At 39.6% G+C, this 23,980-nt stretch overlaps 1 protein-coding gene across 1 annotated transcript in view; it reads left to right on the forward strand.

The window, feature by feature from the left end:
- The window catches only part of KL (klotho), a 59,488-nt gene that overhangs the window by 22,547 nt on the left and 12,961 nt on the right, over positions 1-23,980 (forward strand). The window contains exons 2-3 of the mRNA XM_036301603.1: positions 18,259-18,769; positions 19,688-19,956. Of these exons, the coding sequence (XP_036157496.1) occupies positions 18,259-18,769; positions 19,688-19,956 (780 nt within the window). The remainder of the gene's footprint in view (positions 1-18,258; positions 18,770-19,687; positions 19,957-23,980) is intronic.

Below are 23,980 nucleotides of genomic sequence, written 5' to 3' on the forward strand. Positions count from 1 at the left end.
CCTTCCCCAACCAGCTGTCAGGACAACTCAAGCATTTCTGCTCACTCAGCATTGGGCATCATTTTATCTAGGGCCTCTCAAAGCCACCCAATGCAGGAGCACCAAAATACATAAAAAAACTTCTGGAAGATATCAAGGGAGAGATCGACAGCAATATGATCATAGTAGGGGATATTAATATTCCACTGACATCACTGGATAAATCCTCTAGAAAAAAAAATCAACAAAGAAACAGCAATCCTAAATGACTCACTAGATCAGATGGACTTAATTAACATCTTCAGAACATTTCACCCAAAGCTACAGAATATACATTCTTTCTCAAGTGCACATGGAACATTTTCAAAGATGGATGACATATTGGGTCACAGGCCAAGTCTCTCCAAATTCAAGAAGATTGAAATCATATCAAGCATCTGCTCAGACCACAATGGCATAATATTAGAAATCAACTACAATAAAAACAATACAAAAAATTCAAGCACTTGGAGGCTGAAAAGCATGCTATTAAACGATGATTGGGTTACCAATGAGATCAAAGAAGAAATGAAAAACATCCTGGAAATGAATGACAATGAAAACACAACAGTCCAAAACCCATGGGGCATGGTGAAAGCAATCCTGAGAGGGAAGTTCATAGCATTACAGGCCTACCTCAAAAAACAAGAGAAAAAGGCAATAAATTATCTAACTCTACAACTTAAAGAATTAGAAAGAGAGCAACAAGGAAAGCCCAGAGTGAGCAGAAGGAAGGAGATAATAATGATCAGAGCAAAAATAAATGACAATAAATGACATAGAGACAAAAAAAAAAAAAAAAAACCAATACAAAAGATCAATGAAACCAAGAACTGGTTCTTGGAAAGGATAAACAAGATTGATGAACCTCTAGCCAGGCTCACCAAGAAACAAAGAGAGAATATCCAAATAAACAAAATCAGAAATGAAAGAGGCGAAATAACAACAGACCCTACAGAAATACAAAGGATTGTAAAAAAAATACTATGAACAACTCTATTCCAACAAACTAAACAACCTAGAGGAAATGGACATATTTCTAGAAAAATACGACCTTCCAAAACTCAACCAAGAAGAATCAAAACATCTCAACAGGCCAACCCCTAAGGAGGAAATTAAAGCAGTCATCAAAAAACTTCCAGGGAACAAAAGCCTTGGAACAGACGGTTTCATAAGGGAATTTTACCTAACATTCAAAGAAGATCTAAAACCTATCCTTTTCACACTATTACAAAAATTCAAGAGGAAGACACACTTCCAAGCTCTTTCTACGAAGCCAACATTACCCTTATCCCCAAACCAGATAAAGACACCACAAAGAAAGAGAATTACAGGCCAATATCCCTGATGAACATAGATGCTCAAATCCTCAACAAAATTCTAGTAAAGCAGAGCCATCATTACATTAGAAAGATCATACACCATGACCAAGTGGGATTTATTTCAGGCATGCAAAGCTGGTAGACTCTCTGCAAATCAATAAACATGATACATCACATAAACAAATTGAGAGACAAAAATCACATAATAATGTAAATAGATGCAGAAAAGGCATTTGACAAAATCCAACATCCTTTCCTGATAAAAAACTCAGCAAAGTGGAAATTGAGGAATAATACCTCAACATAATAAAAGCCTTATATGACAAACCTACAGCCAACATTATACCTAATAGGCAAAAACTAAAACCATTTCCCCTAAGAACAGGAACAAAGATTAAGGTGATGCCTACTCTCACACTCCTGTTCAACATAATACTGGAAGTGCTAGCCATAGTGATCAAACAAGAAGAAGAAATAAAAGACATCCAAATTGGAAAAGAAGAAGTAAAATTGTTATTTGCAGATGACATGATATTGTACATAGAAAACCCTAAACACTCCATCAAAAAAACTGCTAAAACCAATAGATGAATTCGACAATGTAGCAGGATACAAAATTAACACCCAGAAATCCATGGCTTTTTTTATACACCAATAATGAACTCACAGAAAGAGAAACAAAAGAAAAACAAAAAACAAAACAAAACAAAAAAAATCCCATTTACCATTGCAACAAAAAAAGTAAGATACCTAGGAATAAATGTAATTAAGGAGGTAAATGACCTGTACTCAGAAAATTACAAGATATTGAAAAAAGAGATAGAGGAAGAAATAAACAAGTGGAAGAACATACCATGTTCATGGATTGGTAGAATTAGTATCATTAAAATGTCCATACTACCCAAAACAATCTACAGATTCAATGTAATCCCCATTAAAATACCAATAGCATATTTCAAAGACCTAGAACAAACTCTCCCAAAATTCATCTGAAATAAAAAAAGACCTCAAATAGCTACAGCAATCTTGAGAAAGAAGAACAAAGTTGGAGGGATCATGGTACCAGATATCAAGCTATACTACAAAACCACTGTTCTCAAAACTGCCTGTTACTGGCACAAGAACAGACATATAGACCAGTGGAACAGAACAGAGAACCCAGAGATCGATCCAAGCCATCATGCTCAATTAATATTTGACAAAGGAGGCAAAAGCATGCAGTGGAGTCAAGACAGTCTATTCAATAAATGGTGTTGGGAAAATTGGACAAATACATGCAAAGAAATAAAACTAAACCACCAACTTACACCATACATAAAAATAAACTCAAAATGGATAAAGGACTTAAACGTAAGGCAGGAAATTATAAAAATCTTAGAAGAAGTCATAGGCACCAAAATAGCAGACATTTGTCATAGCAATATCTTTACTCATACAGCTCCTAGGGCAGGGGTGGGCAACCCCTGGCACGCGTGCCAAACATTGCACGCCAGTAACTTTTGCTGGCACAGGAAACCCTCTCTTACAATCTTCCATTTACAATTTTTTTCTTAATATCAACTTTTTCATTTTTCAGATAAATTCCGTGTAGGTGCATCTTAGATAAATAAATAATTTTACATAACAAGTTATCTTAAAGACCATAGACATGGCTGACTTTGAAATGCAGTTGATTGAATTTCAGAGTAGCTCAATTTGGAAGCAGAAATTTATTGACCTTAGAGTTGACTTGGAAAACATTGAAAAAAAGCGATTGGAGACAGGAGTACCAGAGAGAAGTGTGAAAACGAACTATTGAGGACTTGGAATGCCATCCCAGAAAATTTTTTCTGTTTAAAAAACTTCGTAACAGCGTTACTCTCCATGTTTTCATCCACATATGCTTGTGAATCTTTGTTCTCAGTGATGAATTTTGTTAAGTCTCGTAATAGGAGTAGCCTGACGGATGAAAGTAGTAGCTCGTGCATATCTCTGAAGGTCACGAAATATAAACCTGATGTAAAATCTCTGTCATCAGTGATGCAGCAGCAAAAGTCCCACTGATAATATCAAACAGAGTCATAAAGTTTTCTGTCAGACTATCAGTGTACATGTATACATTAAAAAATAAATATATTTTTCATCATCATATACTGTGTTTTTGTCGCTCGAATGAATTTTATTATTTCTTCAAGGTTCTTCACATACGTACACCTTAAGAGATATCAAGTAGGCATAACATGTTCTCAAAAAATTAGGGTTGGCACACAGAAGAATTTTGAGTCAGAGATTTTGCTGGTTTTGGCATGCACTCACAAAAAAGTTGCCCACCCCTATCCTAGGGCAATGGAAACTAAGGAGAAAATAAACAAATGGGACTTCATCAAAATAAAAAGCTTTTGCACAGCAAAAGAAACATCAACAAAATAATAAGAACGTCCACTTCATGGGAGAAGATATTTGCCAATGTTATCTCCAATAAGGGTTTAATCTCCAAAATTTATAGGGAACTTATACAACTCAACAAAGGGAAGATAAACAATTCAATGAAAAAAAAACAGGCTAAGGACCTAAATAGATACTTTTCGAAGGAGGACATGCAGAAGGCCAAGAGACATATGGAAACATGCTCAAGTCACTAATCATCCAAGATATGTAAATCAAAATAACAATTAGGTACCATCTCACACCTGTCAGAATGGCTATCATCAACAAATGACAAGTACTGGTGAGGATGCAGAGAAAAAGTAACTCTCTTGCACTGCTGGTGGGAATGCAGACTGGTGCAGCCACTGTGGAAAATACTATGGAGTTTCCTCAAAAATTTAGAAATGGAACTTCTATTTGACCCAGTTATCCCACTTCTAGGAATATATCTCAAGAAAACAGAAACACCAATCAGAAAGGATATATGCACCCCTGTGTTCATAGCAGCACAATTTACAATAGCTAAGATTTGGAAACAGCCTAAGTGCCCATCAGATGTACTGTGGTAAGGAATTCTTACCATTTGCAACAGCATGGATGGAACCGGAGAGCATTATGTTAAGTGAAATAAACCAGTCAGAGAAAGATAAATATCACATGATCTCACTCATTTGTGGAGTATAATGAACAACATAAATTGATGAACAGAAATAGAACCGGAGTCATAGAAGCATTGAACACTGTCCAACCTATGAGGGAAGGTGGGGGATGAGAGGGTAAGAGATCAACCAAAGGAGTTGTATGCATGCATATGAGCATGACCAATGGACACAGACAGGGGGTAGGGGGTGAGGGCATGTGCTGAGGGGTGTGGGTGCCCGGGTAGTGGTCAATAGGGAAAAAGGAGACTTATGTAATACAATTAAACATTTAAATTGTTTGAAAAAGAAACAGTACCCTTTTCCCTACCAGGAACAAGAGTTTTGAACGGACATTTCACAAGAGCATCTACACCAATTTTCAACGTCAACATTATCATGGAAATTAAAAATAAAACCACAATATCCAATCACATCCACTGAAGTATCTGCAGTTAGAGTGATGACAAAATCTGACATGGATGAAAAGCAACTGGAACTTCATACAGTGCTGGTAGAAATATAAATAGTACCACCATTTTTGAAAATTCTCTGGCACTTTGTTATAAATTAAGCATACTTGGGATGGGGGGTGTCCCTTAGCCCAGCCTGTGCTCTCTCACAGTCCGGGACCTCTCCCTCCTTACCGCCCACCTGCTTGCTCCTTTCTAAGGCTAGGCTTGCTGCCCCTTAGTGCTGCTGCGAAGGCTCCCGCCACCACCGCTGCACTCGCCACCTGCCCTGGCCGCTGCTGTGGGTCTGAGCTCCTCTGCTACAGCAAAGGTTTGGGTTCCATTCTGCCAGGGCACCTACTTAGGTTTCGCGTTGATCCCCGGTTGGGGCTGACTGCTGCTCAGGAAGTGACTGAGGACTGTATGCTCTAGTCATTCGGTGGGGAGCTGGGGTTCCATTGCCAACCTGGCCCACTCTGATCCCCACTACCCCCGCTCCTACATCAAGGATGACTTCAACTATGGCCGCTGCGTGGCCTCCGCCAGTGTACACATCCGCATGGGTAGGTCACCCTCTCTGTGGCTTGTCAGGCGTGGCTGCTGCACAGTCGCCCCAGAGGTGGATTTCCGGGTTCTCAGGGAGAGCGCCCTCCAGGCTGGACTCCCAGGGAGAGCTTGGTTGGAGGGAAAGCACTTTGCCTGGAGCAGAGCACCCGTCCTGTGCAGGGCTCACAGGGTTTGTGTCTCTGATCTTGCCCTCAGCAGCCCCAGCGCCGAGGTGGTGAGTTTGGGGGCTGCTGGCTCCTGGCCCCACCCCCATGCGGGTTTGTGTCTCGGATCCTGCCACCAGCAGCCCCAGCACTGTGGTGGCAAGGCTTGGTGCTGCTCAGGGCCCCCCTGCAGGTTTGTGCCTCTGATCCAGCCCCCAGCAGCCCCAGAGCCATGGTGGCAGGGCTTGGGTCTGCTGGGTGCCAGGCCCTCCTGTGTGTTGTGTCTCTCATCCAGCCTCCAGCAGCCCCGGCACCATGGTGGCTGGCCTTGGGTCTGCTCGGTGCCGGGCCTGCGGGTTTGTGTCTCTGATCCCCCCAGCAGCCCCAGCACCATGAAGGCGGGCTTGGGGCTGCTGGGTGCCGCGCCTACATGTTTGTGTCTCTGATCGGGCTCTCAGCAGCCCCTGTAAGAATAGGGCTTCCTCCAGCCGATGGTGCCACCAAGCCCTGCCACCCAGGACCGCACATGGGGGTTCCACCTGCCCAGGACTGCACATGGGGGTCACGGCTGGGGGCGGGGCTTAGGTGGTGCATTCACGCCGCCAAGCCCCGCACCCAGGGCTACACACAGGGGTCCCGGCTGGGTATGGGGCTTAGGCGGTGCATTTACGCCACCAAGCTCCGCCACCCAGAACTGCACACGGGGTCCCAGCTGGGGGAGGGGCTTAGGCAGCACACTGGGGGCCCGGATGGTGGCTCGGGCTGGCCCACCCTGCCAGCAGTATGCAAATTAGCTGCCATCTTTGTTGACAGTTAATTTGCATATTGTGCTGATTAGCCAACGGAAGGGTAGCAAAGGTACAGTTAATTACCATGTTTGTCTATTATTAGATAGTAGATATATATATATATATATATGTATATATATATATACATACAGTGGGGCCTTGACTTAGGAGTGTCCCGACGAACAAGTTTTTCAAGAAACAAGCCGTCTCTCGGCCAATTTTTTGCTTTGAGTTGTGAGCTAAAATTCGGGTTATGAGCCAGCTTCAGATACCCCACCGCTAGTTGGCACAGTGAACATCACAGTGAACGCCACAACATCAGCCCAGCATCATGTGTCTCACTCGTTCACTTTATGATTTGACATATGAGTAATTTGAGTTATGAGCTCTGTCACAGAACGAATTAAACTCGTAAGTCAAGGCCCCACTGTATATATATAGAGAGAGCGAGATAATATGCAAATTAGGCCAGGATGCCATAACTAGTCATGACCTGACTATTAGCATATTAGCTCTTTATTAGCTCCTATGCACACTGCAGGGCGTTGCTCCAGAGACGAGACAGAAGTGGGGAGGTGCTGGGAGAATGCAGGACCAGCCTGAGGTGACTAAAGTGTGTGTGGAACCACGGGAGAAGGCACAAGGGAGAAGGTGAGAAGGCTGGCACCGTGCAAGAGAAGGCAGAAGGCAGAAGGCAGAAGAAAGAAGGTGGCAGTTAGGCAGGGTGATCAGGCCAGGAGGGGAGAGCAGTTAGGACCATCAGGCCGGCAGGGGAGCAGTTAGGAGCATCAAGCAGGCAGACAGGTGAGCGCTTAGGAGCCAGTGGTTCTGGATTACAAGAGGGATCCCGAATTGGAGAGGGTGCAGGCTGGGCTGAGGAACCCCCCCGCCCCCGCCCCCAATGCATGAATTTCATGCATTGGGTCTCTAGTATCAAGATAAAAACTTACAAAATGATTTGTTCAATAATGTTTAAAGTAGCTTTATTCACAATAGCAAAATACTGAAAACAACACAAATGTCCATCAACAGGAGTTATGTATAAACACTGTGGTCTGTGTATATATTGCAATAAGATTCAGCTATAAAAGGAATAAACTAATTTTACATCACAGAATGGATTAACCTCTAAAATATAATATAGAGCAAAAGAACCAACACACAAATATACATGCATATGGTTATACTAGAGGCCCGGTGCACAAAATTCATGCATGAGGCGGGGGGGGGGGGGGAGGTCCCTCAGCCCGACCTGCACCCTCTCCAATCTGGGATCCCTCTCATAATCTGGAACCACTGGCTCCTAAGCACTCACGTTGAAGCTTCATATTTGGTGGCACTCAGAATCGCCAGAGCTATGAAACTTCACACCATTGCTGAGGATTTACTGTTGCCAGCTGCCAAAGATATTGTTCGAGTTATGATCGGAGATGAATTTGTTATGTTGAGTGCAATTTCCTTCTCTAACGACACTGTCCACAGAAGAATAGATGACATGTCTGCTGATATTCTTGATCAGGTAATTCAGGAAATTAAATCTGCTCCACTTCCAATATTTAGTATCCAGCTTGATGAATCTACAGACGTTGCAAACTGTTCACAGTTACTGGTTTACGTGAGGTATATTAATGATGGCGACTTTAAAGATGAGTTTCTTTTTTGCAAACCTCTTGAAATGACAACTACTGCATGTGATGTATTTGACACAGTTGGTTCATTTCTGAAAGAGCATAAGATCTCTCGGGAAAAGGTTTGTGGTGTTTGCACAGATGGTTCTCCAGCTATGCTAGGATGTCAATCTGGATTTCAATGTTTGTTACTGAATGAGTCACCAAAAGTCATCGGAACTCACTGTATGATTCATCGGCAAATATTAGCAACAAAGATGCTGCCACAAGAGTTACAAGAAGTAATGAAAAGCGTCATAAGTTGTGTCAATTTTGTAAAGGCAAGCACTTTAAACAGTTGCCTGTTTTCACAACTGTGCAATGAGTTGGGTTTGCCGAACAATGCTCTGCTATTTCACACTGAAGTGAGATGGTTGTCAAGAGGAAAAACTTTAAAACGTGATTTTGAGCTTTGTGATGAACTCAAAACGTTTTTTAATCAGAAAGCAAGACCACAGTTCGAAGCACTTTTCAGCGAGAAAAGTGAACTGCAGAAAATAGCTTACTTGGTTGACATCTTTGCCATCTTAAATGAGTTAAATTTATCACTGCAAGGACCAAACGCAACATGCCTCAATTGGTCTGAAAAGATCCGATCATTCCAAATGAAACTTCAGCTTTGGCAAAAAAAAAATTGGATGAAAATAAAATTTACATGTTGCCTACCTTATCTGCTTTCTTTGAGGAACATGACATTGAACCAGACAAAAGGATTACAATGATAATTTCTGTGAAAGAATACTTGCACATGCTTGCAGACAAAATTTCATCGTACTTTCCAAATCTACCTATCACCCCATTTGCACTTGCCAGAAGCCCATTCACAGTCAAAGTTGAAGATGTTCCTGAGATAGCACAAGAGGAATTCATTGAACTTATTAACAGTGATGCAGCGAGAACTGATTTCTCTACCATGCCAGTTACAAAATTCTGGATAAAGTGTTTGCAGTCATATCCTGTTCTGTCTGAGACTGTGTTGCGCCTTCTTCTTCCATTTCCAACAATATATCTTTGTGAAACAGGGTTTTCCAATTTGTTGGTTATCAAGTCTAGATACAGAAGTAGACTTGTTGTGGAAGATGATCTTCATTGTGCTCTTGCAAAGACTGCCCTGAGAATTTCTGATCTGGTGAGAAAGAAGCAATCTCAACCTTTGCACTGACATTGGCTATTTACGTATACTGTTGCAAAATGTAGCAACGTAGTTTACTGTTGTTATATTAAGACTGTTACCCATGCTACACCATGCTTCAAGACAAAATTTCATTTATTTGTAATTAGAAATAAATATTTCACATTATATAATTACATATTGTTTTTGTGATTAATCACAATGCTTTAATTATGTTCAATTTGTAACAATGAAAATACATCCTGCATATCAGATATTTACATTATAATTCATAACAGTAGCAAAATTACAGTTATGAAGTAGCAACAAAAATAATTTTATGGTTGGGGTCACCACAACATGAGGAACTGTATTAAAGTGTTGCGGCATTAGGAAGGTTGAGAACCACTGTGTAATGGTGTCCTGGCCTAATTTGCATATTACCTCTTTATATATATGTATATACTAGAAGCCGGTTGCATGAAGATTCGCACAATTGGCCTTCCTTCCCCTGACTGCTGGCACTGGTTTTCCTCCAGCACCCAGGACCCAGGCCTTTGGTCCGGCCACAGCAGAGAAGCCTCTTCAGTCTTCAGTTCAGTCTTCAGTCTTCACTCTGGCCGGAGCCTTCAGTCTTCGCTCTGTGCCTGCGTATGCAAATTAACCGCCATCTTTGTTGGGTTAATTTGCATAGTCATTCTGATTGGCTGGTGGATGTAGCGGAGTGACACCAATTTGCATGTTTCTCTTTATTAGTGTAGATAGATATTGTATTTGCATAAAGTTAAAAAAAATTATTGCACGGTGATAGACTTGTGAAGGGAGCAAAGAATCAAAGACAACAAGGAAAGCAAAAAGTAAGGGATTTTGCTTTCTGTGTCTTAAGTGTTTTCCTACCCCATGATCAAAAGGCTATGTTTTGTTCTACAAGCTTAATAGTTTTAGTTTTTCCATTTGGACCTGTGATCTGTTTCAAATTAATTTTTATGCAAGGTATAAAGTTGAGTTCATTTTTCCCCCCATACGTTTTCCAAATACAGGACCATTTATTGAAAAAGCTTTTCTTTTGCCATATAAGTGCTTTGGTGCATTAATTGAAAATCACTGGGCCATGGGTTTAGTTTTGAATTCTCTATTCTTTTTTAAAACTCGATTTGTCTATCCTTATGCCTGTATTACACTCTATTGATTACTAGAGGACCAGGGCATGAATTCGTGCATGGGTAGGGTCCCTTTGGGTGGCCTGCAGGAATCAGGCCAAAACCCACAGTCCAACATTGCCTGCAGCTCCTACCTGCCACTTCTGCTCATCTCGGCCCCACTGTGCCTGTATGGGCTCATCCCCAATCAGTCCCAATCGGGTGAGGTTGGTGCTGCTGCAGCAGTGCTCACCAGCCATGAGCCCTGCATCTGGCACCATCCCAAAGGGAGTGGCCTGCAGGATAGGGCTGAAACTGGCTCTCCAACATCCCCCGAGGGGTCCCAGATTGCGAGAGGGCACAGACCAGGCTGAGGGACCCCACTGGTGCACGATCGGGCTGGGGAGGGACCATAGGAGGGTTCCAGGGTGTGTCCGTCTCATCTTGCTCAGTCCCGATCAGCTGGACCCCAGCAGCAAGCTAACCTACTGGTTGGAGCATCTGCCCCTGATGGTCAGTGCACATCATAGCAACTGGTCGACCAGTCAACTGTCTGCCCCTGGTGGTCAGTGCATGTCATAGTGAGCGGTTGAGCAGCCTTAGCATATCATTAGCATATTATGCTTTGATTGGTTGTTTGGTTATTCTGCAGTGTGGTCTATTTGCATATTACTCTTTTATTATATAGGATTATAGCTTTATAGTAAATCTTGAAATCAGGTAGTGTGAATGCTTGAATTTGTTCTTCATTTTTTAAATATTTTAACTGTTCTGTCATTTGAATTATCATATTTATTTTAAAATCAACTTGCCAATTTCTACAAAAATTTGAGATATTGGATGTGATGGCATTGAATCTATAGATCATTTTGGGGGAAAATGAATAGTTTAACAATATATAGTCTTCTAATCCATAAAAAATGGTATCTCTCTTCATTTATTTAGATCTTCTTAATGTTTTATAAATGTCATTGTAACAGTCTTGCACATTTTTGACTATTTTAGTTAACTTGTTCCTAGTTATTTCATGGTTTGTTATTGTAAGTGGTATTGTATCTACAATTTATTTTCCAAATGTTTATTGTGCATATATAAAAATAATATTTTTGCATATTAACATATTTTGATAACTTGTTAAATTCATTTATTAGTTCTATATAGACAATCATGTTTTCTATGAATAATATGATTATTTATTTTCCTTTCCAATCAACATGCCTTTCATTTCTTTGATTTGCCTTACTACACTGGCAATGTAAATAAAAGTTGTCAGAGTGGTTAAATTTATTCCTAAGTGTTCTATTTTTTGAACCTATTATATTGATTTAATTTATATATTTTTGGGGTTGTTCATTGTTATTGTCTAGAAATACAATGGATTTTTGAGTATTGATATTGTACCCTGCAATTTGTTTATTAGCTCTAATAGTTCTTTTTGTGTGGATTATTTAGCATTTTCCTTATGTAAGATCATGTATTCTGTGACTAGAGAGAGTTTTACTTCTTTTCCGACCTGGATAGCCTTTTTTTCCTTCTTGATTAATTGATCTGGCTGAATTTCCAATGTACTGCTGAAGAGCAATAGTGAAAGCAGACTTCTTGTCTTGATCCTTATTTTAGGAGGAAAGCTTTCAGTCATTCACCATTGAGTAAGATGTTAGCTGTGGATTTTTCCAAAAATTTCCCTTTTCACAGTAAGAAAATTGCCTTCTACTCTTAGTTTTTAAAAGTATTTTTGTCATGAAAGACTTTTGGATTCCTTCAAATGCTTCTTCTGCATTAAATGCAATAATCATGTGGGGTTTCTCTCCCTTCATTCTATTGATGTAATTGTGAGATAATAAAAACTACATATACTTCTTTGCCCCTAGTGCCTGGCACAGAGCTCCTAAAATCCTCGTAATTCCATAAATGATAAAAATATTAAGAGCATCGCTTGTTCTAATATTTGTCCTTGGTCTCATCCCTTACATGGGGCTCCTAAAACCATTGTAAATATCTAAGCTATAGGAACACTACAAGCATCTTTTTTTCTAATGAGGCCAACTCTCTGTGTACCCCTGGATGACTCCTGGATGGGGATGGAGTGGGTCACCAAGAAAAAACAAAACAAAACAGGCCACAATTAGAAGCTTGGAATTTTCAGCTCCACCCCAATCCTCCAGAGAGAGGAGAAGAACTGGAAATAAAGTTAATAATTGAGTGTTTTATACACCAAAATGTACCATTAGTATATTTTGAGGCAATATATTATTATTCTTAGAGTTCTATCATGCCTGCTTCCTTATAATTTACTAGAGGCCCAGTGCACAAATTCATGCACCAGTGGGGTCCCTCGGCCTGGCCTGTGGGATTGGGCCGAAACTGGCTCTCTGACATCCCTCGAGGGGTCCCAGATTGTGAGAGGGCACAGGCCAGGCCGAGGGACCCCACCAGTGCAGGATCAGGGCCAAGGGCAGATGCAGGAAGTTGACCAGCCAGAGAGGGATGGCGGGAGGGCTCCAGGGCATGTCTGGCCCATCTTGCTCAGTCCCAATCAGCCAAATCCCAGCAGCAAGCTAACCTACCAGTTGGAGCATCTGCCCCCTGGTGGTCAGTGCACGTCATAGCGAGTAGTTGAACACCTTAGCATATCATTAGCATATTATGCTTTGATTGGTTGAACTGACAACTGGACGACCGGACACTTAGCATATTAGGCTTTTATTATATAGGATTTTTAAAAAAATGATGTCTGCCTGAAAGTTCCCTGTTAAGATCTCAGAAATAAAATACAACCAGGGTTTCTTATGAGAGTTTTGCTGGTCTGGCTCAGAAAAATGTTTGTTTCTGTCTCATGCTTTTTGATCTGGCTCTTAATGCCAGTCTTCATTCTTCCATATCTGTTTACTGAATACTTACTTTGCCCCAGACTTTGCTCGAATCTGAAAATAGAGAGATAAAATACCTAGCCAATGTCTCAAAACACCTAAATCTAGACACTTAAATAAATGTGACATAAGATAGTTAAGATCTTTGATAGAGGCCAGATGTGGAGACACAGGAATAGACATTTAGAAAGCTGTTAGAAAGGGTAGGTAGAGAGAAAATGTCAGGGAAGACTTTCTGGAGGCTGTGATATATGAGCTGAGTTTTGAAGAGGGTAAGGCTGGAGAGTCTGGGAGTAGGTAAAACAGGAGAGAGCTGAACCTATAAAAGCATGGAAGTCTCGAGCGTCTCAGAACTTCACATAGGGTTCAATGTGTCTGAGAGGATTGTGACAGGGACTATAGGGCAGGTTAGAGAACAGTTAGGCAGGGTTTATTTTAATTACATCACGGCTTTCAAATAATCATCATGGATAATTCAAACATGGTCTGCCATTCAACTCCTATGAGCTATTTTCCTGTTTTGAATTTTAAGTTTTTTTTCTTACTTCTAAAGCAATACATATATATGTTAGGAAATAAAAAATATACAAATAAGCAAGATGAAAAGAATTATACCATCAATAATCCTGCTACAAAACTCCTTTTAACAATTTATAAATCCTCTGGATCTTTACATACATATTTTTCTTTAATAAAAATGCTATTAAAATTCTAAATATTACTTTGTAACCTGCTATTTTGTTCAGTTAGTGTTTTAGGAACATATGTGACATGTTAATTCACATTCTTCTGTATTATTTACAATATATGAATAGTAGCATTTCTTGTATTTCTTTAGTTACACTAAAATGTATTAAAACATGCATATGATGGTATAAATTTATTTGAATATTGGACATTTCAATTGGTTTCAATATTTTGCTATTAGAAATAGCATTTAGATGAACATTCTTGCTCATACTCTTAATTATTTCCTTGAGTCCATATCAATAGCTTTATTAAATTTCAATCTTAAGATAAAAATATTATGAGATAACCATACCAAGAATAATTAGAAGGCTATGCAAAACCATACATAACCCTCCGCAATTAATCATCATTACTTGCTAGTATCCCAAATGGTGACCTTCCTAAACCTCATAGTATTTGATTATTCAAATCTACCATTTGAAAATGAATTGAATTCATGAGTAGTTAAAGAGAAGAGTTTGGTTAAGTTTAACAGACACTGGGGCCTCCATGTACCAGGGAAAGAATGAGGGAACTCCTTAGGGAGCTCAGCTCAGGCTTAGGAGGCAAATCATTTTTGCAATAAATGATGTAAGAAAAGTTTGCCTAAGACTTGGAGGGCATCCAGAGGAAAGCCAGGCAGCTCAGCATGGCAAGTGGGATAGGAAGGGGTGAGGGGACTTCCTGGATAAGATGCCATACATGGAGTGACCTGCAATTTGGGTTGCTGTAGAGAACAATCAAATAACAGATACATTGGGGGGTTTGGAACGGGGCAAGTGGTTAAGCTAAATGGTACCAAAGATGCTTTCTATATTAGTTAGGGTTCTCCAGAGAAACAGACCAATAGGATAAAAATAGATATGTAGAAATAGATTTATTATGAGGGATTGGATCACATGTATAGAGATTGAGAAGTCCTATGATCTGCTGTCTGGAAACTGGAGGTTCAGGTAAGCTGGTGGTGTAGTTTCAGTCCATTTCTGGAGGCCTAAGACCAAAGGAGCCAATATCCAAGGATAGCAGAAGATGGATGTCTTAGTTTAATTAGAGAGCAAGTTCATTCTTCCTTTGCCTTTTCAGGCCTTGATTGGATGATGCCCAGCCACATAGGTGAGGGTGATCTTCTTCACTTAGTCTACTAATTCAAAAGCTAATCTCTTCCAGAAATACCCTCTCAGACATACCCAGAAATGATGTTGCCATGGTTTTGTTAAATTAACATTTGCTAAATGGAGCATAGGGTGCAAGCCCGGGTTTAACAACAGAAAACATGAGAAACAGCACAAGATAAACTGATATAGAGAAGTTTGTTACTCACAGATTCTGGAGGCCATACAAGGCATGCCTCGGGGGCCATACAGGGATGTCAAGGCAGAGCATGAGAGAGAGAGAGAGAGAGAGAGAGAGAGAGAGAGAGAGAGAGAGAGAGAACAAATTTGGGACACATGACTTTATTAGGGTTTGTGGGTGGAGTGCTTTGGGGTTGGCAAAAGATGGTTTTGATAAGCCCCATGAGAGTCTTATATAAGAGGTGCATAAGGCATACAGGCAGTGGGAGGAAGGAGAGACTGTCAATCACAAAGGCTGTTGGGAAAATCATATCAGGAACTCACAATTTCTTATGACTCTGCAGGCCGCCTTCTAGAGCATGTGCTTTTATAAGAGTCCAGTGTCAGTTTAAGGTCCCTGAGACTGAATGATTAAAAAAACTGGGTTCTGAGGCAGCAATACCATGAGTAGCTTAGTTAAACTCTCAACAAATGTTTTACCAGCTATATGGGGTTTCCTAATCCCAGTCAAGTTGACATAAATTAACCATCATACCTTCCAATGTTGCAAATTTATACTTTCTAAATAATAAATACCTTGATATAAGCTTTCACTTGCATCATGTCCTTTAATCCTCATAATGTTCCTACAGGAGAATAGACATTATTTCCATTTTTACAGAGAAATAACTAAAGCTCACACTGATCATGGATAGAGGACTTGGGATCCAAACCTGTTTCTTCTAATCCAAACCACAGGTCATGTCACTGCATCACATGATTCCTTAACAGAAGGTGTTTCCTTAGCTTCAACATCTTCCTTTTTGGTTTGCGCATCCCTTAGGGGCAGAAAGAATAAATGTTCATGGAGACCCTACCATATGCAAACTTTGCATTAGGTGTTTTATTTAAATTATCTTATTTAATTCTCATAATAACCCCATGAAAGACACAGGGAAGTTAGTCTCACCTGTTCAGGTTAAGTAATGTGGTAAAAGACAGATAGCTAAACATGATGGAGCAGGAATTTTATCTGACATCAAATACCACATGTGTATTGCTATATAGCTCAGGTCTTTTGTTTTCTTGCCCAACCCCTTCTGAGCCATGTCAAAGTAGTTATGGTTAGAGTAGTAGCCATGATTGTAAACGATTCTATTATATGACTGTCACTTCAGCTGCCTGAAAAACTCACTCAGATTAGGAAGTTCTTGGGTTGCTCTCACTCTTGCCTGATGCCCACCCTACCCATTACAGCATTTATTCTGTAGAAGTATGTAAAATTTAAGGCATAATTGTCTTGGGCCTCCAATTGGGCCAAATTAATAAAGTCCCCTGGTCTGAAGCCCTGAGTACTAGTGTGTACGGCTCTCTTTCTTTTTTGTTTAACTGTTAAATGTCAGGATGAGATGTCTTGTCAAGTGGGAAAGAAGAGTTGGGTGTCAAAACAGAGGAAGACAGAGAAGGGTAGGAGACATCAGAAAGCCAGCAGTATAGCACAATTAATCTCCAGGTTTTGAATCACATGGACAAATGTCACTATTATGTGGATCAACATTTTATTCTCCATTTTCTTCTTAACATATAGATAGCTGCTTCAGGTCACACACACACAAAATACATTCAATGAAATGAAACACAGATATTTACTAAGACACTAAAAATGAAAGTTCAACATAAACTATTTTAGTCCACTGAAATGTTTGGCTGAACTCATAAGAATAGTAATTATGCCATTCTTGGGCACCCACACTGAAATAATCAGGAGAAGATTATTCCGAAAAAAAATAAAGAGGATATTAGGCATACTGAGTGAAAGAGCCCAGAGAGTAGAATGAAAACTGGCATGACCATTTTGCAGAATTTGGGTCAAACAGAGTTAGAATAAGTTTTTAAAGATGATATACTAAGAGAGTAAAAGGCTGATAAACAGCACTTGTGTTGCCCTAACAGGTTTGGCTCAGGGGATAGAGCGTCAGCCTGCAGACTGAAAGGTCCCAGGTTCGATTCTGGTCAAGGGCATGTACCTTGGTTGCGGGCACATCCCCAGTAGGAGGTGTGCAGGAGGCAGCTGATCAATGTTTCTCTCTCATTGATGTTTCTACCTCTCTATCCCTCTCTCTTCCTCTCTGTAAAAAATCAATAAAATATATTAAAGACAAACAAACAGCACTTGTATTTTTAGCAAAATAGAGTAAATTGAGGAATTCAAAAGTAAAGAGAAACATAATTCAAGTAAGGCAGGAAACCCCATATCATTCTCACTATTCTTTATCAATAAAAAGGAAACAAATTAAAATAAGAAATCAGAAGTCAATAAGATTTTATGGGAATATAAAGTTGGTATTATGGAAGCAAAGCCCATTTCTTTGCTGCAGGAAACTCCAGGCTGAGTGCTGACTAATTACAGACATCAGATCTCCTAAAGCTGTGTGTTGGTGTGTCTTTTTGTTTTTGTGGGTTTTTTTGCTTTGCTTGTACCTTGAATGCTGGGTCTTGTGGGAAGTCAGCACTGTTCCAGACTTCTGGTGGGTGAGCTAAGGTTAGATATTGGAGTTGATGCTTTAATTTATGCACTGATTCTTCTTAGTGAAAAACAAAGATTGTGAGAACATGTGTTAGAAGTTTAGCTCTGAGAGATGGGTACATAATATAAAATTGACTCCAACAATTTGAGTCAACCTGAAAACTCCCAGTCTCTTAGGATAAAAAAATATAATCCTGTTTAGAGATTTCTGGTTTGATCACATTTTTGGGATTGGTTCTTTTCACCAAGCCTATTAATTAAAAAGTACAAAATGCAAAGTTAATTAAACAGCAAGATATTATAACATTTTTATTTCATTAATTTTTCAAAGTATTAATAGTAACTACACATTCAATACCAGAAATACACATTTTTCCAGTGGCTGCTGAAAAACAATGGAAATAATTCCAGTCAGGGTAGCAGCTCACTGTTGGCTGACCTGCCTCTGAAGTATTTACTAATTCCTGGTGACTTTTACATTGTGGAGTTAGTCATTAGGTTAAGTTTGATAAGAAACAGATACAACTAGGATTGGGAATTCAAATATGTATTATATGTCTCCTCACAATCATAAATAAGTTTATCATTTTTTTTCCTTTTTCTTTTTTAGGCTCATGCCAAAATCTGGCATCTCTACAATACTTCTTTCCGTCCAACTCAGGGGGGCCAGGTGTCCATTGCCCTAAGTTCCCACTGGATCAATCCGAGAAGAATGACAGACCACAATATCAAAGAATGTCAAAAATCTCTTGACTTTGTTCTAGGCTGGTTTGCCAAACCCATATTTATTGATGGTGACTATCCTGAAAGCATGAAGAATAATCTTTCATCTCTTCTGCCTGCTTTTACTGAACCTGAGAAAAAGTTCATCAAAGGCACAGCTGACTTTTTTGCTCTTTCCTTTGGACCAATCTTGAGTTTTCAACTATTGGACCCTCGTATGAAGTTCCGCCAATTAGAATCTCCCAGCCTAAGGCAATTGCTTTCCTGGGTTGACCTTGAATATAACCACCCTCAAATATTTATTGTGGAAAACAGCTGGTTTGTCTCAGGGACCACCAAGAGAGATGATGCCAAATATATGTATTACCTCAAAACGTTTATAATGGAAACTTTAAAAGGTAGGATTTGGGATAAAATTCTAATTCCTGCCAAAATCCACTGGTAAAACAATCTTTAAGATGATCTGTAATAAACTATGTGAATTTGTAGTTTTTAATCATAATATAGAAATTCATTTTGGCATTAATAAGAATACATTTATGTAACACCTTTCTCATTTGGGGCCTTAAGAAAGTTATATAATTTTTAAACCCATTTTGAAAATCAAAAACTGGGTTATAATGTGTAAAATTACTTGACTTTCAGAGTTACTACTATAGATTTTTATATTACATTAAGGATTAAGTAAATCCCAGAGTATCTAGCTCCCTTTAAATGTTTTTGGGTTCTTATTGCTTGTCCTGAGTGAAACACTTAAAAAAATTTTTCTTAATTGATTTCAGAGAGGAAGGGAGAGGGAGAGAGAGATAGAAACATCAATGATGAGAGAGAATCATTGATCAGCTGCCTCTGCACACCCCCTATTAGGGATCAAGCCTGCAACCTGGGCATGTGCCCTAGATTGGAATCAAACCTGGGACCCTTCAGTCTGCGGCTGACACTCTATCCACTGAGCCAAACTGGCTAGGGCCTGAATGAAACACTTTTTAAAGAAATAAGAATATCAACATTTTCTGGAGAAAATAGTAAGTAGTTACTGCTTTTAAAAACTGTCTTCATTTTATTGCATCGGGCACAATGTTAGGTGCCTAGGATAGAAAGGGGAACATCCAAAGAGCACCCACTGGAAATAAAAGAAATCCAAATCAAAATTTATTGGAGATAAGCCTATTTGTGAAGACATTTATGTGTAGAGTTATATAGGTTTGATTAGATTCTTTTGTAGGTCATTGCTCTACCAAACAATGAGAACACTACATAACTTATTTGTTACTTAGTAAAACCCTCAAATCTCTTGTCCTCTCCCCCCTTTGCAGCCATTAGGCTGGACGGGGTGAACATCATTGGGTACACAGCGTGGTCCCTCATGGACGGCTTTGAGTGGCACAGAGGCTACAGCATCAGGCGTGGACTCTTCTATGTCGACTTTTTGAGCCAGGATAAGAAGTTGTTGCCAAAGTCTTCAGCTTTGTTCTACCAACAGCTGATAGAGAAAAACGGCTTCCCTCCTTCACCTGAAAATCAACCCCTAGAAGGCACATTTCCCTGTGACTTTGCTTGGGGAATTGTTGACAACTACATTCAAGTAAGTCAGTTGACAAAACCAATGAACAGTCTCACAAGCCCTATCACTAGTGAGTAGAACCTCCTTATTAGGTTGTCATGCACATTGTTCTTTGGACCAAACACAACTCGGTAAGAGTATTTTTTGGAATGCTGCATCCTTCTTTCCAAAAATCTTCCTAGCGTCGCCTTACACTTTAAATCAGCCCTTAAAGGGGAACAAATAAAAAAACGTATAATATTTAAGATCTGATAAGATAAAATACTCTTTTTTAACACAGCAATTTTCAAACCTTTTTAAAGCAGTTGAGTTCTTCCATAAATGAGATGTAATACCGAACTCCAAATTATCTGATATCTCAGTGAAGCTGCTAAAAATGAGGCAGGCAGAGCCCTACTGAGATATAGCTTTGGATCCCACAATCTTGCTGAAATATGTAGAGAATGGAAACCCTTGCTCAAAATCATTTTGAGCAATAGTAATTGAGATGGTAAGTAAGTTCCATATGGCAAACCAGTATTTACTGAGTGCATACTATGTAGTTAGTTTTCAATATTATTGTAATTTTAAAATATTTTAATTTACTTCCTTAAATTAAAAAATTAAGATTTAATTTTTCTTTTAATTTTAAAGAAATTTGTTTTCTGGAGTTTAATTGAATAGTAAGCACTAATTGGATGCTTAGTAGATATACATATGCTACTATGTTTGAGGGGAGCATACAATGAGATGAGTAAGATATGATCCCTGCCTTGAAAGGAGTCTTGAGTGAAAATGATAGATACACAAATAATATAACATATGCAGAGAGTAGAGTATGAAAATAGACAAAGTTCAGTATCCACAGCAATGGGATTAAGCATGTTGAATGCTTCTAGCCAATTCATTGGTTCTGTAGGGGAGGAACGTTAACTTTTTCTCTACTCTTCTGAGTTCTTAGCTGAGAACCCTGTAATAAAAGTCAGATTAACAAGAGAAGAACAAACAGAAGTTTATTAACATGTATACCTCATATATACTACATGGGAGATACTCAGTGAAAAATTAATAACTCCAGGGGTGGCTTAGAATTCAGGCTTAAATACCATGTTAATAAGTAAAGGGGTCTCTTAAGGGAGAGTAAATGATTTTTAGAAAACATAACTGGGCCCTTATAAGAATAGATGAGAACTATGATAGTTTGTGACAAAGTTTGTCTGAGTATGTTGTTGACTTCTAGTCTCTTCTGTGACAAGAGTCAAACTTCTCTGGTTGATGAAATTCTGGGAAGGGGATTTATGACCTTCAGTTCCTGTTGGAGGATCCATCTTCAGGAAGATAAAGAGAGTGCTGAGGAAGTCTCTCCCTGCATTTGATGTTTTTCAAGTGTCTGCAGCTCAAAATAATCAATACACCAAAGGGGCATATTTTGGGGCAGCATATTCTATTACCCTTCAGTTCAAAAGTATTTGGAAGAATGTTTGGATCTGAGGAAAGTCCTTCTAGTTGAAATGGTTTGCTCTTTTCTTGTAAATATCAAATTATAATCTTTTATTTATAAGAAAATATATCAACCCTATACTTAATACTTTTTTTCCTGGTTTGTATTACTCTTATGTCTTTTTCAGACCTCCCATTAGTTTTAGGGGCAGTCTCAGAGATAAATTCCTTCCTTACAGGTTAGCAAGGATATCAGAAGCAAAACAGCAAATCTTCTCAGCTCCCCCCCCCCCCTCAGCGGGGTGTTTTCCAGCCTCTTTCCTCTCTCCTACCTCAGCCCACTGATATTTGCAACCTCCCTATTCTAATTCCCCTCCTGCAAGGGGGATAAACAGTGGAGTTTAAGTTAGATGTTAAGGGGCAGGAGTGGTGAAAATGAGATAGAAGGAGAGAGGGAAAAGGACAAGGGAGGAAGGTAGACTCACAGTCTTTCCTTCCTCCCCTTCAATAATGGGGCTGGGTGATATGGTCCCTGGCCCTTGTTCCATCTCTTGACCTCCTGCTTTGCTTAGCTCACTACTGGGCCCTGCATCCCTTGTCATTGAGGGCTCATGCTCCTCTCAGATCTCGGATGGTAGCCTGAGCCTGGGCAGGTAATTCTCAGTTCAGTCCTTTGTGAAGAGACATCTCCACCAGCATCTCTGTGCAGACAGTGTGAGCTCAGAGACATTGGGAGCCCTTTCATTCTGCTCATTCCCCACCCAAGGGCTGTGTTTGCCTTGGAGACTGGTAAGGAGTGACAAAGTCTTAAGAATATATCTTATTTCCTCAAAAGGGAAGAGAAACATCTGATCAGCTGCAACAAGCATGGCAGTGAGGAGGAATGGAGATGAGGAGAGAACCCCTTTTTCTACTCCTAGAAGCACTTGTTTTGGAATTCGGTCTAATGCCAGACAATCATCAGCCATGGACCTTTCTTCTCAGGTCATTAGCTCAGGGTCCCTACTCCTCCACCTAGCAGAGCTACCCAGTACTCTCCTATGCAGAATCAGCCAAACAAAAAATTAAGTCACTTTCAACCCCATGGTGAACTTGAACTCCAAAAGCTCTTTAGTAGAAAAAAGCTGCAATTGTTATTTTATTTTTTTGCTTTTCACCATAAGCTATGCATTATTTTGGTAGTGCCATTCCCAAGCTGGCTTCTTAATTGACAAAGTAAAAGGAGGATTTTGTTAGGGCAGTTCAGAGGAATGTGGGAGTATGTTTTAATTTACTCTATCCTTTTACTACATTATATTAAAGTCCTGAGAAGTGACTTTTAAACCATTGAAATTTATCTTTTCCTCCTGTCTAGCATTTCAAAATCCTAATATTAATGAGGCATACATTTTACTTGAAAAACTTAAAAAATCATTAAGCACACAACCTGTCTGAAATCTGACCTTAGGCTTATTCATATGGATTGTCATTGTGTTTGGACCAAATTTTTCACAACTACTAATTCTCATAGTGAATTAGGTATGGAACATGCCACATTCTGGGAATATACGGCTTCTTTAGCAGTGGTTATGTTAGAAGAAAGTTTCTTCCATAACATATGAAATACGTACTGTATACCTATTCCTTCTGATTCAGCTTTATTTCATTTTTTATTAAGAAACTAGTGGCCCAGTGCATGAAACTCATGCACTGGTAGGGCCCTAGCAGCTGCTGGCTGGGTACTCTCTCCCTTCCCCCGGCTGCCTGCCACCACTGCCACCTGGGGCCTCCCTCCCATCCCCCAGCCAGCCCCACACCCTGGTCGAACTCCCAGAAGAACTCCAGGTGGAGGGGACAATTTGCATACTATGCTTTTATTATATAGGATAAGTCAACTAATTTAAAGGAGATTAGATATAATTGTGCCTAAATTTTATTGTTTCTAAATGTTCTGTATTTTATTTATTTATTTATTTATTTATTTATTTATTTATTTATTTATTTAAAATCTATCTTTATTGTTGAGAGTAATATAGATGACCCCCTTTTAAATGCTTATTGTCCTCCTCCACTTGGTTTCCACCCCACCCAAGGCTTTTACCACCCTATTGTCTGTGTCCATAGGCAATGCATATATGCATGTAAATTCTTTGATTAATATTTTTCCACCCACCCCAATTTCCTCTGAGATTAATCAGTCTGCTTCGAAAGATGAACAAGGATTAGAAAACCTATTAGAAGAAATAATATCAGAAAACTTCCCTGAGGTGGGGAAGAAAAAAGCACACAAGCCCAAAGAGTCCCAAACAAGGTGAACCCGAAAAGACCCACACCAAGACACATCATAATTACCATGGCAAATGTTCAGGACAAAGAGAGAATCTTACAGGCTGCAAGAGAGAGATGGAAAGTTACGTACAAGGGATCTCCCATTAGATTATCAAATGATTTCTCAACAGAAACACATCAGGCCAGAAAAGAATGGACGGAAATTTCCAAAGTGATGCAAAGCAAAGGACTGAATCCAAGAATACTCTATCCAGCAAGGCTATCATTCAAACTTGAAGGGGAAATAAGAAGCTTCACAGACAAGAAAAGGCTAAGGGAGTTTATCACCACCAAGCCAGCAATGCAAGGAATGCTAAAG

This window comes from Myotis myotis, unplaced genomic scaffold (genome assembly GCF_014108235.1).
Source record: "Myotis myotis isolate mMyoMyo1 unplaced genomic scaffold, mMyoMyo1.p scaffold_m19_p_3, whole genome shotgun sequence".
Classification (NCBI taxonomy): Eukaryota; Metazoa; Chordata; class Mammalia; order Chiroptera; family Vespertilionidae; genus Myotis; species Myotis myotis.